The sequence below is a fragment of the Lepisma saccharinum genome, chromosome 18, assembly GCF_977018435.1.
Source record: "Lepisma saccharinum chromosome 18, izLepSacc3.1, whole genome shotgun sequence".
Classification (NCBI taxonomy): Eukaryota; Metazoa; Arthropoda; class Insecta; order Zygentoma; family Lepismatidae; genus Lepisma; species Lepisma saccharinum.
The window spans coordinates 25,236,081-25,250,733 of NC_139246.1; the positions used below are offsets into that span (position 1 = coordinate 25,236,081).

Consider the following 14,653-nt stretch of genomic DNA (forward strand, 5'->3'; position numbering starts at 1 on the left):
TTCTATAAGTACATAGAATTTCATCAAAATCTGAGATGGTGGATGACATGACCTGGATGATTTGACATGGAATGACTCATTAGTCTGTCTTGAACGAAACTTCGTGTGATTGTACAAATGTACTTCTGCTACATAATACATTATTTTCATTCACTTTCGTCTATTGTGGTTGGCACAAGGGTCTGCTGAATACATTTTTTTAAAACAAAAATCTATTTTCTTCTTCTTCCATTAACTTTCAATATTGGGATGCACAATGAATAAATTTCACCTCCACTAAAAGCTCAGTATTTAAGAAAGAAAACAAAATTGGTTTCACTTTTCTACAATTAATTCTCAAACTACGATTTTTTTTGTACATCGCTACAAGTTTGAGAAGCGTGTGCCTGAACAGTTCCTGGCCGGAGATGCTATATCGACGCATAAGAGCTAAAGGTTAAAAGACAGATATACTTTAAAAGATATAGAAGTGAAATTTAACTCAATATAGGTATATTTCAATGTAAACACTTACATCTTTGGTATAATATATACATTATCTTTCTCTCTCTCTCTCACACACACACAAAATATAGCTTACACATCTGCACTTAGTATGGAATGTTTTCGCACAGAAAATAACACAAAAAGACACTAAATACACAGTCAAAAAACAGGAATCAAAAATATGTTGCCTGTCCACACAGAATTCTTGCGCATTTAGAGTCCTGAAGACAAACCATGACTGTTATGCACGCAGAGGCTCTAGCAAAGGTTTCAAGAAAGTGTTCCCATTGATGAGCTTTGTTGTGGCAACCACGAACTCCACGGAAGCTACAAAGAGAAAGAGGAAAGGAATCAGAATCAATTAATCATTTTAATAGTAACTTGCACAAACACTTTTATCTTACACTTAACAGGTATATTTTCTATGGTGAAACCAGTGATGAGAGAAATATAGACTACGATGATTTATTCGATGTGGTTTTCTCAAAGAAACATTAATATTCATGATGGATGCGGTATTATTGTAGTATTGCTTATGTAAAGTTTAGTGTTTCCACGTTGCAAATAGAAATTTCGGGAACAATTCACGGTTTCTGCACGGTTTGAGGAACGAAATGTCCACCTAGCTGCTGGGCATGAATCTTGCTGATGTTATACTCGTATTTGCACATTTCCTTCTGTATGATGTTGAATTCATGATGGATGTGGAAATACTAAGCTTTATGTGTACAAAATATTAATATATTTGAAGATGTATATTATGTATATGTATTGCATATTCATATTAAATTTTTCAAACAAACGTTTTGCATTAATTAAGATCATTGTTCTAAATATTCAAAGATATACAGTATAAATTCTGACAACAATTTGGAAGTTTATTGGCACTGGACAGTGTGGATTTGTTTCAAATAGTTCACAACTACAGCTTCTGTGGGCAGTCCTAAAAGCTGGGACACAAACTGGAAACTTTCAAAAGACCTCTCAATATTCTCTCAGTCTTGTTCTTATCCTTATCCTTATATTCTACCCTCCTTCTTATTATTATCCTTATATTCAAAGTTTCGTTACACCATAATAATATTTTAATCCTCTAACTCACTTGAGATAAGCTGTGATTTAAATGTGCCACCAGACCCTACCTTGTTCAGCAAATCAGCGATTGCTGCTGATCTATCCAATTGATTTTTGCTTTTCACAGAGCCCAGAAAATTGCTTCCTACACTGTACTAATTTACTTGGTCCTTGAACTCCCTTTTGTTTACCATCTAACACTTCCACGTTGAATTATCTCATCAGGGTGTCTACAAAAAGGCAGAATTCAACCTTCTAGTGAACAAACTAAATAGCATCCATCCCAGGCTCAACTTCATCGTAGAACAATAGGAACATGGTAAGATCAACTTTCTGGACATCACAATCAGCCGTGCACTTAACAAATTCATAACCACTGTCTACAAAAAAACCAAATGCAGGCAACCAGTCCATACTAGGGATGGCCAAACGGATCCGGATCCGAAAAATCCGGATCCGTTTGGATCCGGATCCGAAAATCCCGGATCTGGATCCGAAAATCCCGGATCCGGATCCGAGAAATTCGGATCCGGATCCGAAAATTCCGGATCTGGATCCGGATCTGCGGATCCGGATCCGGGTCTGAAAGTTTCGGATCTGGATCCGGATCCGAGAGTTCCGGATCCGCAGATCCGGATCCGGGTCTGAAAGTTTGGGATCTGGATCCGGATCCGAAAATCCGGATCCGGATCCAAGAGTTTCGTATCTCAATCCCATTATAATATTACCACACCTTAGTCCTACAAGAATTTTTTTCAAGTGTTGTTCCTAAAATACTTTGCTACGCATCGGCTAACACACTCGTGCACAAATGTCCGAAGTGATTTTGTAAATGCCATTGAAACGAATATGTATTCATTCGAATGTATTGGAAATGAAAACACACATAAATGTGAGACATTCCATTCCAGGATGAAACCTTTAACACATATAACAAGATAGAAATGTTATAGAAAAATTATACAATTGTTCTACAGTTACAGTTTTACAAATTAAAATAAAACATTATAATATATGTAGTGTTAAATAATTACAAAGTGTAAGACTAACAAGGGAGGTTATCTAAAGGTCCCCCTCCGATTTCCATGAAACTTGGCAGTATAGTGGGGCCCAAAGGAAGAATTACGTGTTTTTTTGTTTCAGCTAAAAAACGGTTTTAGGGGGCAAAATCCCCTCAAATGTCAAGATGAGGACAAATTGAAGTGAGGATCTGACCCCTGTGTCTTTCCGATTTCCATGAAACTTGGCAGGTGTATAGTGGGGCCCAATGGAAGAAATACGTGTTTTTTTGTTTCAGATAAAAAAACGGTTTTAGGGGGCAAAACCCCCTCAAATGTCAAGATGAGGACAAATTGAAGTGAGGATCTGACCCTGTGTCCCCCTCCGATTTCCATGATACTTGGCAGGTGTGTGTATAAACGGGCCCAAATGAAGAAATACGTGTTTTTTTTTGTTTCAGCTAAAAAACGGTTTTAGGGGGCAAAACCCCCTCAAATGTCAAGATGAGGACAAATTGAAGTGAGGATCTGACCCCTGTGTCTTTCCGATTTCCATGAAACTTGGCAGGTGTATACTGTATAGTGGGGCCCAATGGAAGAAATACGTGTTTTTTTGTTTCAGATAAAAAACGGTTTTAGGGGGCAAAACCCCCTCAAATGTCAAGATGAGGACAAATTGAAGTGAGGATCTGACCCCTGTGTCTTTCCGATTTCCATGAAACTTGGCAGGTGTATAGTGGGGCCCAATGGAAGAAATACGTGTTTTTTTGTTTCAGATAAAAAAAACGGTTTTAGGGGGCAAAACCCCCTCAAATGTCAAGATGAGGACAAATTGAAGTGAGGATCTGACCCTGTGTCCCCCTCCGATTTCCATGATACTTGGCAGGTGTGTGTATAAACGGGCCCAAATGAAGAAATACGTGTTTTTTTTTGTTTCAGCTAAAAAACGGTTTTAGGGGGCAAAACCCCCTCAAATGTCAAGATGAGGACAAATTGAAGTGAGGATCTGACACCTGTGTCTTTCCGATTTCCATGAAACTTGGCAGGTGTATACTGTATAGTGGGGCCCAATGGAAGAAATACGTGTTTTTTTGTTTCAGATAAAAAACGGTTTTAGGGGGCAAAACCCCCTCAAATGTCAAGATGAGGACAAATTGAAGTGAGGATCTGACCCCTGTGTCCCTCCCATTTCCATAAAACTTGGCAGGTGTATAGTGGGGCCCAATGGAAGAAATAAGTGCTTTTTTTGTTTCAGCTAAAAAACGGTTTTAGGGGGCACAACCCCCTCAAATGTCAAGATGAGGACAAATTGAAGTGAGGATCGGACCCCTGTGTCCCCCTCCGATTTCCATGATACTTGGTAGGTGTGTGTATAAACGGGCCCAAATGAAGAAATACGTGTTTTTTTTGTTTCGGCTAAAAAACGATTTTAGGGGGCAACCCCCCTCAAATGTCAATATGAGGACAAATTTAAGTGGGCATTTGATTTGTGTGTCCCCCTCCGATTTCCATGAAACTTGGCAGGTGTATAGTGGGGCCCAAAGGAAGAAATACATGTTTTTTTTTTTGTTTAAGCTAAAAAACGGTTTTACAGGGCGAAACCCACTGAATTGTCAAGATGAGGACAAATTGAAGTGGGGATCTGACCCCTGTGTCCCCCTCAGATTTCCATGAAACTTGGCAGAAGAAATACGTGTTTTTTTGTTTCGGAAAAAAATTTGTTCTAGAGGGCAACCTCCTCTCAAATGTCAAGATGAGGACAAATTGAAGTGGGGATCTGACCCCTGAGTTCCCCTCCGATTTCCATGAAACGTGGCAGGTGTATAGAGGGGCCCGAAGGAAGAATTACGTGTTTTTTTGTTTGAGTTAAAAACTGTTTCAGGGGGCAAAATCCCCTCAAATGTCAAGATGAGGACAAATTGAAGTAAGGATCTGACCCCTGTGTTCCCCTCCGATTTTCATGAAACTTCGCAGGTGTATAGAGGGGCCCAAAGGAAGAAATACGTGTTTTTTTGTTTCGGCTAAAATACTGTTTTAGGGGGCAAAACCCACCTCAAATGTCAAGATAAGGACAAATTGCCGTGGGAATCATCTGACCCCTGTGTCCCCCTCCTATTCCCATGAAATTTGACAGGTGTATAGAGAGGCCGTATGCCCCCTGTTTCTTCCTATGCCATATTTACGTGGTTTCGGGGACTTCAATTTCTCCTCATCTTGACATTTGAGGGGGGGGGGGGCTCTATACACCTGCCAAGTTTCATGGAAATCGGAGGGGGAGACTTAGACCTCCCTAGTAAGTAAGTGTATTAATTAATTACAAACCGCACACGCGAGCACACACACTATATATATATATATGTGTGTGTATGTATATTATATATATATGTATATTAGCAGGTAACAATATGTTATAAGCACATTCTTACTTTCCAAAGAAGCGCATGTGGGATGGCAAAACGGATCCGGATCCGAAAATTCCGGATCCGGATCCAAAAGTACCGGATCCGGATCCGAAAGTACCTGATCCGGATCTGAAAGTACCGGATCCGAAAGTTTTGGATCCGGATCCGAAAATTCTGAATCCGGATCCGAAAGTTCTGAATCCGGATCCGAAAGTTCTGAATCCGGATCCGAATCTGAAAATTCCGGATCCGCGGATCCGGATCCGGATCTGAAAATTCCGGATCTGCGGATCCGGATCCGGATCCGAAAAATTTTAGGATCCGGATCCTAAGGATCCGGAACCAACCGGATCCGGATTTCGGATCCGCCAGGATCCGGATCTGGCCACCCCTAGTCCATACACGCTCTCTCTAGCCATCCCCCCAAACAAAAAGCTAACATGTGGCTGAACTTTTATCAAAGAGGCTTCCCCTACTGCTGCAGAGAAGAGGATCTACGAGAAGAGATAGCCACCAGCGGAAATACAGGTCAGGCACCCTAACCAGCCACAATCAACAACCAATATAAATTATTTACCTTCCCCTACCAACCCATCACATCCAACCGCATATCCAAAGCCCTTCTCCCATATGGCATCAAAGTAGCGCACAAACCCAATGCCAAAATAGCTCATAAACTAAACAAACACAAACGGTACTTCCTCTCCCCCCTTGATAACCCAGGTGTATACGATGTAGAGTGTGAGTGCAAGGCACATTACACTGGCAGATCCATCAGATCTGTCAATGAAAGAATCCAACAGTACCTAACGGATGCAAAAAAAGCCCAACCCACTACTTGTCTTGCCAAACACATCAAATACCATAGCCATAATAAAATTCAAAAGGTACAAGTCAAACACACTGCCCACACACTCGTAGACACCAAAATAAAGGAAACGCATGCCATAATGCACTTCACACACGAGCTGAACATCGATAGCGGACAGGCACACCACACTTGGATTCCCCTACTACAACAGTTAACACGGGCGCAGACGTACAGTTAACAACAGCGCACCTAGCAGCGGGAGTAAATAAGAACTATTTTGAGCATCAAAGAAATTACTGAAACTGGTAAAATAGATAATACATCACACAATGAGAGAGAATAAAAGAGACAAAAAATATGCGAGAACTTACAATCTTCCTGCTGTGAAAGGAAGCGAAGAGCTGAAATCTCAGCAAAAGTGCATCCTCCAATGAAGAAAACAAGCACCACCTTCGGTGAATCACCTTGGGATGACTGACTAGATACTGAACCTCCTACAAAATAAAAACATGCTATGGTAGAAAGTTTGACATGCTAAAATGTAACATGTACGTGATAATAGTCAACATTTCAACCCCAAAAAATCCTAGTTAATAAAACATTGATAGAGGCACATATTTCTGGTAAATAAAAAAGCAAAATTTCGGTACAAAAACAATCAATTTCAGTTTCTAAAGTGGTAAAGAAAAGAAAATTTCGCTGTTATAGTGGTGAAAAAGTGGCATATAAAATGCCATTTTGGTTTTAAAATTTTGAATATAATCCCAAATTTGATTTAAAAACTGTACTTACTACACAAAATAAACATATCCCTTCTAGTACACATTTATGTTATTATCAGAATATTAAATTTATTCCTGCATAAAGGGATTCATTTTTGCTTCTAATTTTCCGTGAACAGGAGAATTCTGACTTCAGAAAGTGTCACGTCGGTAAATAAACTCTAAATTTCATGTTTAAGAGTTCATTTCGCATTTTGCAATTCATTTCACATTATTTCATGACAAAACAGGGTAGTAAAATGCACCTCACACCTTTCAGAAAGATGAAAAATGAACATTACAATGTGTTATTTCACATTTCGTGTTTTCGTCATAAACGAAACATGCATGCCTCTAAACATTGAAAATAGACAGAAATATTAAAGCAATACATTTTTTTTAAAAAAAAGATGAACTCTTACTCTACCAAAATAAAAAATCCAAAATTCTTTTCCTTAACCTTTATTTATACGACCTCTACTTAGGTAAAGTTAGGAATTAACAATTAAGAAAATAAATATTTATTTAATGAAAAACACCAAAAAACCAGTTAAGATGAAACCTGAATCTGTAACTTGCTTTATCTATTAATGCACCCCGGACTGCATTTGGCAGACTAGTAAATATCTGGTGTCTGGACTCTCATCGTGTTGTCGTCTCTTCACATTTGTGACTGTCCCTTAATCATCATCTTTGCAATTAGCCAAAGGGGCAGAAAAGTGAAGTAAAATAATGTAAATCAATCATTCAGTCATTGTGATAGAAAAAAGTATAATTTCTTGAATTTTTCTTTACTTCCTGAACTACCTGCTGATTTATTTACTTTCATGACTTTCTTGACTGGGAGAGACACTGACGTAGTACACAGAGATGGACTTTTTGTGTTCTATAAGGTGCCCATGAAGTTCTGTCAGATTTCCACCAGGTGGTACTGCGCACACTCCCTACACCTTTCGAGGAGACAGTTAAGAGGAGAGTAAGGTGTTAGCGAGTGTTTTTTTTTCTTGTAGCCTGCTGGTTGTGGTCGCCACAGTTCAACAGGGATTGTCGGTGAGAGCTGGTCAAACATAGGAACACCAAACAGTATTACATGGGCCTGTATGCTTTATGAGTTTAAACTGGGAACAAACACTAGTGAAACAGGAAGAAAAATATACCAGGCATTTGGTAGGGATATGGTAAATGAGCAGACAGTATAGCGGTGGTTTCACAAATTCAAGAACAGTGACGAATCCCTCCTTGATGCACCACGTAACCATAGACAATGAGGCATTCAAGGTGGCTATTGAGGCCGATAATGGCGGAACATGCATTCACTTGCAGTGCAAAAACCATTCGCTAACACCTTCATCAGCTTGGAAAACGGTTTAAAGCAGCGGTGGTTCAAGGGGTAGAGCCGCCGTGCCATGGCACTACCCTCAGAAGAAATGCATACCTCGCCAAGTATTGTTAAATGAATACATTGATAGTTTACAGACAAGGAGATTTCAATCTTGCAATCGGTCAAGCTGCCGTGACGACCGCCCCAACCTCCTCACTGCATAGCCAGCTGTTTCGTTCATACCCTCGCGAGGCAACAGTCCTTGCCACCCAAGAGTTGGCCTAACACATGGACCTAACCAAGTTGACACAGTTGCCACCTTCAGAGAGAAGTCGCTAAATACGACTGATTTGTAAGATGGGAAGTAATATCTGCCTACTTTTGGAGAAACGAACCTAGTATTTTTCCAAAGTTAAATGAACATTTTTGATAATAGATAGATACACCAAGAGGGCCATCCAGACTTTTTAAAAATATAAAAGTAAAAAATCTTATGATGATGCAAGTTTCCTTTGGCATTTCGACAATTTCTTTTCATAACAAAGATATTTTCGACATCCAGTTAGAATACGTGTGCATGGGGGAGCAGAAGGTTATGGTTGTTTTTCCTTTCCTCTTGTAATTGTTATATTTTAGGGAAGTGCCCTGTAGTGTATAAAGATAGGTGAGTGAGTGAAGATGAATCGGATTAGTACGTTATTACTTAAACACACGTATTTCACGTTACCAAACGAGGATAAACATTTTGGCCAGTGGCGCAACCTCAAGGAGGGGGGACATTGAGTTTTTTTTTTGTTTTTTTTTTGATCACGTTGGCACTACCCATCATAGTTGACACTGGCCTCCACTGGTTTAAAGTGGGAAGCTGGGTCCCATATCAGTTAGCGGAGGCTCAGAAAGTGACATGAGCCAATGCCTGTGTTTTTTGCCATCTCGTCAGAAGAAGAATTTGTTTCTGGACAGAGTGCTGATGTGCGATGAGAAGTAGGTTCTTTATGATATTCCAAGGCACCGTCGTCGTTGATTGGCAACACCTGAATGCCCTCTCAAACAACCAAAACCACCACTGCATCAACAGAAGGTTATGCTCTGTGTTTGGTGGACTGCTCGGGGTATCGTGCATTGTGAACTGCTGCAACCTGGCCAGATGATCAATGGAACTGTGTGTGCTAGCAGCAATTGGTACATGTCCATGAAAAATTGAAAACTGTGGAGTCTGAGTTTGTGAATCGGAGGGGTGTTATTGTGCTTCAGGACAACACAAAGCTTCATGAAAAGATTCTCTCGGGCTATTGACCAGGTGAGTTGTGGAAAAGATTCCAAGCTTTCGAGAGCTAATGTCACTCTCATCTTCAGGGTAGAAGTGAAGGTTTCATGTTTCTAAGGTCACCCACCCATGACACCATTATCTGACTTGGTTGGTAAACACTAATGTAGCCACCCTATTCCCCAGACATTGCAGACATCGGATTACCATTTGTTTGATAACCATCTGAGGCGACGACGGTTCTGAGCCCTAACAAAATGAACCACACACTGGATGACTTCTTTGGTCCACGTTCCGCTGAATTCTACCATCGCGGGATCTATGGTCTGCCTGAACGTTGGAGATAGGTTATTGCTGCTGATGGAGACTACTTCTGAAATTCCATGTACATCTTACTTCATGTTCTCACCGTTCTCTTTGCAGGAGTCAAAATCCGACAGAACTTTATTGGGTACCTCATATAAGTGAAATTCAGCGGTTTTGTGAATGCAAAGGTCTAATCTAAAGACAACAGCCAATAGCTCTCATGTAAATTGTGTGAAATGCAACTGAACAGTGTTGCAAATATAGTTTTCTGCAATCCTGATGACTGCGTATGTGAGAAAGATAGAATCCATCAATATTTTATAACTATTTTAAATTGACGAAAGATTCATACATCAACACAGTATTAGATCAGAATGGGGTTAATTATAATTGGCTTTTAAACATATTTCCCTGCATATATTAAACCTTGAAGTAACATTTATGTAATTATACAACCACAGAATCATCTTTTTTAATAATTTTCAAGGGTATCACACTCCCATACCAGAAAATAATAATGCAAAATATAGCAATCCGATAATTATATTTTGTTGGGTGGTTGATTTGGTGTTTAAGTCCACTTTATGCACAGTAAGGCTATTCGGGACTGGACCTACAGTTTAAAGTGGGATCCGAACCACTATGTGCCTCCACCAAGTATCGAACCTGGGATTACAAGGCAACGACGCTACCACTGCGCCATCGATAATTATATTTGAAAAGAAAAAATGTTTGTTGAAGTTTTAAGTTAACTTTATATTTGGATAGGCTACTCAGGACTGAATCTATAGTTTAAAGTAAGATCTCAACAACAGCACACTGTGCACCAACTAGGAGTCGAATCTGGGGTCCTTTGATTAAAAGACAACAGTGTTGCCCATTGCACTACACTGACTCTGAGAGGACTCTTGTTGTTGTAACAATATAAGGAGTTTCTATATTTCTATAAATAAAGGTCTGAAAAAGTAGTGATCACCTGAAACTTAAACATAATTCTGTGCTTGTAAAACTGTCGTATACAGTGTGTCCATGTTAAAAATCCAACTTGTGTTTGCTAGCTCACAATCACTATTTTATAAAATGACTGACTGCAGTGTCACTGCAACTATGATGTGTACTACTAAATTTTGATGTAAACTTTGAATTTACGCATTCAATTCTGTCAAGAATTACAGCTGAAATGTAAGAAAAATATGACTAGTTTCATGGTGGACACCATATATAATGCACAAAAACCGTTTACACAAGAAGCTGTAGGGAACATAAAAACTAAGCTTACTTCCTATCCTCTGTCCTTGAGGAAGAGCTTGTGTGGTCTCTATCGTGGGTCCTGGAAGCAACCCCAGCATATCCTGAATCCCCTTCCATCCCGGCTTAACCATGTTCTGAGCCAGGCGACAACTTATGGGTGCATACACACTGTGCACATAGCTTATATCAGTTGGTGTGACTTCACTCCCATCCTCCACCGTTAGATGAAGGGTCTTCCTCAATACAGTGTATTGACGAGCTCCTTGCTGAAAAAAAGCAAATAGCAATTCTGTAATGAAACACACACATGCACTCTGATACCATGTACCGTAATTAACATAATACAGGATTATTCAAAAAGAGAGAGCAGATTTTAAATGTTTATTTCTCACGAACTATAAAAGATAGGAACACGTCCTATACATCAATGGAAAGAGGAAGGTTCAAAGTTTTATTGTATGCATTCAAAATGAGCACCATGTGTTACCCAACAAACATCAAAACGGTACTACATTTCTTGGCACACACAAATTAACTGGTGCCTAGTTATTGAATTGATAGCTACAATTCGATGTATATTGAATGGAACAAATAGGCAGGATTATAAAACTTTGAACTTCCTCTATCCATTGATGTATAGCACATGTTTCTATCTTCTATAGTTCGTGAGAAATAAACATTTGAAATCTGCTCTTTCTTTTTTAATAATCCTGTATAGATATTAAGAATAGGCCAACATGAAATTTGTGAAGAAAAAAGCCAACTTGACCAAGACTCATATCCAGGCCTCTGGTATGCTATACCTTTCCTCTCTACCAACTGAGCTATTGAGACAGCTTTAATGTACATAACCAGATGACTACATCATGGGTATTGCAATAAATTTTGGTAACGGGGCAAGTCGGTTGATATGTTGAATGGTAGAACATGCAAATAATTATTATAAACTAATAATAGTCAACTATTACTGTGTTGCCAAATTATTACTATGATTATATTCTTATTTACACTTCTACCTGAACGACTATTCGAGGTTTGTCCAAAAAAAAAAAAAAACGAACTTTCAAAATTGCCCACCAATGAAACAATCCTTATTGGTCAAATTACTAGCACCCTGTGGAGGGATCCTTCAGAAGTACTATGCCGTTCAGTGAACCAGTCTACATTGTTTAGTTTTCATCCTGTGAGCAGTTAAGTGAAGTCATGTTGCATGAATGCGGCAATTTTCCGATACACAGAAAAAGAAGATACTCGAAGAGCAAAGCCTGTCCATCAAATTTTGTTTCAAATTGGGCAAGACATTTAAAGAAATGCTCAAAATGTTGCAAGAAGCATATGGAGAAGACTGTATGAGCCGGACACAATGATATGAGTGGTATGAACGGTTCAAAGCAGGCAGACCATCCATTGAAAACTATGCAAAGCATGGACAGCCATAAGCATCGTGTGATGACGTGCATGTTGAGCAAGTGCATGCTGTGGTGTGGGAAAATCGTCGGTTGATAAATCCGTGAAATAGTGGTAATAAGAAAAATGTTGTGTCATACGATTTTGGTGGAAAAGCTCAACATGCATCGGGTTGCTGCCAAATTTGTTCCACGGTTGTTGACAGATGAACAAAAAGGAACATGTCGACATCAGTTAAGATCTTTTGAACCAAACAAATGAGGAACTTCATAATGGGTAATGAGACCTGGGTATGAGCGTTGAAACCAAAGCACTGTCATCGCAGTGGGTGGGCAAATCGTTTGCCGAGATTGAAGAAGGCAAGCCAAAGTCCCTCCCTGTGTGTTTTTATTATCAAGGTTGTGCATCATGAGTATGTCCCACATGGTTGAAACATCAACAAACAGTCTTATTTGGAAATGATGTGGTGTTTGATGGAGGCTGTGAGGGAGAAGAGGCCTGCAGCGTGGCAAATGGAACATGGATGCTGCACCATGAGAACACCCCAGTGCATTCCGTACTCCTTATTGAAGAATATTTCGCCAAGCACAACACACCTGTTGTAACCCCCCTTTTCATTGATTTGGCATCTGTGGACTTCTTTTTGTTTCCACGGTTAAAATACACCCTTAAAGGATGTTGCTTCCAGTCCATAGAAGAGATTAACCCTCCCGTTGCCAAGCTTTTCGACACCTTTATTTTACCAAGCGGGGTATTTTGACTAGCCCAATACAATTTTGTGATTTAGTGTAATATTTGTTTTTAGATTCTGTTATTTTCAATGAATAGCTTTATTTAGTATTGAAATAAGGTTTTTCAAATTATTAAAAGTATTTAAACTGAACATAAACACCGTATGTTGACACTAGTGCAGCATTGCCATGTATGCGCACTCTAATTCAACTCAACAATAGTAACCTGAAACAATAGAGAACAATATATGTTATTTGAGCTAAACAATGGATGTATGGTAAAACTCAACAATGGAAAAATTAAATAACGAAGATGAATGAGAGACATATTTCGTAAAACCTTCATTCTTGACAAATAAGAAGAGAAGGCATTTCATACCAAGCGAGGTAGTCTCACAACCCCACCAATATATCCCGTCAATAATAACTATAAAAACAAAAAAATTGGGCCAGTCACGAGTGTAAATACAATTTCAATCATTTTAGGACAAAGTCATAAAACCACAAGTATGCAGCTCTTCAGATAAAATTATTATAGGGAAAATCAACCTGGGGTAGTCAGAATACCCCGCTTGGTAATGCGAGCGTTAAGGAAAATTCGCTCCAGGACCTACAGACTATTCCAAAAAATATGTTCCAGAATGCATTCCAACAGTGGAAGAAGTGTAATGTGAGTAAGTCTGAGAGTGCTGTATTACCAGTAGAGGACATACTTTGAACGTGATAAATCTGATTAAGTCGTGTACAAGGTAAATAAATTTATTTTGAAAAAGTTAAGTTTTTTGGGACAAACCTCGTATGAGTGATTATCCAAATTATCTGATTTCTCTAAATTTTTATAATTATATACAGTTCATGCACTAAAATACACTATTATTCTTTATCAAACGTCTAATAGAATATATTTTTAAAAAATTAGTGTGGGGAGCTATAGTCATGAAGTTGGGCAACTCATATAAAAATCTCACTTTTAAATTTTTTTCTTCGATTAAGTTGTAGAATATGACAATATGTAGTTACTGCATTTATACTTAATTTTTGATCTAAAACACTTTTAATTGTTGTCTGTTGGGCTCAAATACAATAATAAAATTTAATTTCTGTTATTGATGATAAAAGTAATGTTTTTTTCCTTTTATCTAATTTGAAATTAATGATATGAATTTCTAGTGGTTGAACCCTGCATAGAGACGCACCTATGACTGCAGTGATATTTATATTAGAAAAAGCAACTGCATATGTAGCATTTTGCTTCAAAAAAATATTAGGATATATAAATTATACCTTAATTATCAGTAATTTTACCAATAACGTATGTGCTTGTATAGTGTAATACTGACAGAATGTAGATTAACGATAAATTAGCATTTTAAAGACAAAAAATCAAAATTGAAATTCCAATAATTTCTAATATTGTTCCTGTGTACCCAATTATTGATAATATTAAATGTCCAACAATTATGTTTGCTGCTAATCCAAAATTTCATTTAAAAATATATTATTTGAACTCCACATTCCCATACCTGATTTCACACATTTTTTTATTGAACAAAACTTATGTTTTATGAAAATTAAAATACCTTTTCATTGTTGTACAGACACATTTAATGTAAAAAATAGTTTTATGAGAACAAAATATAATTACTTGTCTTCCTTTTACTTTGCTTTTTGCTAAAGAAAAGGACTCTCTAAAAAGAACTCTTTCATTTCTAATCTAAATGCTTCTGAATGCATTTTCCTTATTCTCTTCATACATTCCTATCTGTACTCCTAGAAAAAGCTGTACCATGTTGAATCCCATAATGCTATAAATTATCTGCAATCACAAACAGCAGTCA

General features: G+C 38.3%; 1 protein-coding gene across 1 annotated transcript in view; it reads right to left on the reverse strand.

The window, feature by feature from the left end:
- Positions 1-473: 473 nt before the first annotated feature.
- car (vacuolar protein sorting-associated protein 33A) overlaps positions 474-14,653 on the reverse strand; it is a 45,163-nt gene continuing 30,983 nt past the window's right edge. The window contains exons 10-12 of the mRNA XM_083139637.1: positions 10,706-10,943; positions 6,143-6,265; positions 474-813 (exon numbers count right to left, since the gene is read on the reverse strand). Coding sequence (XP_082995763.1) covers positions 728-813; positions 6,143-6,265; positions 10,706-10,943 — 447 coding nt within the window. The 3' untranslated portion in view covers positions 474-727. The remainder of the gene's footprint in view (positions 814-6,142; positions 6,266-10,705; positions 10,944-14,653) is intronic.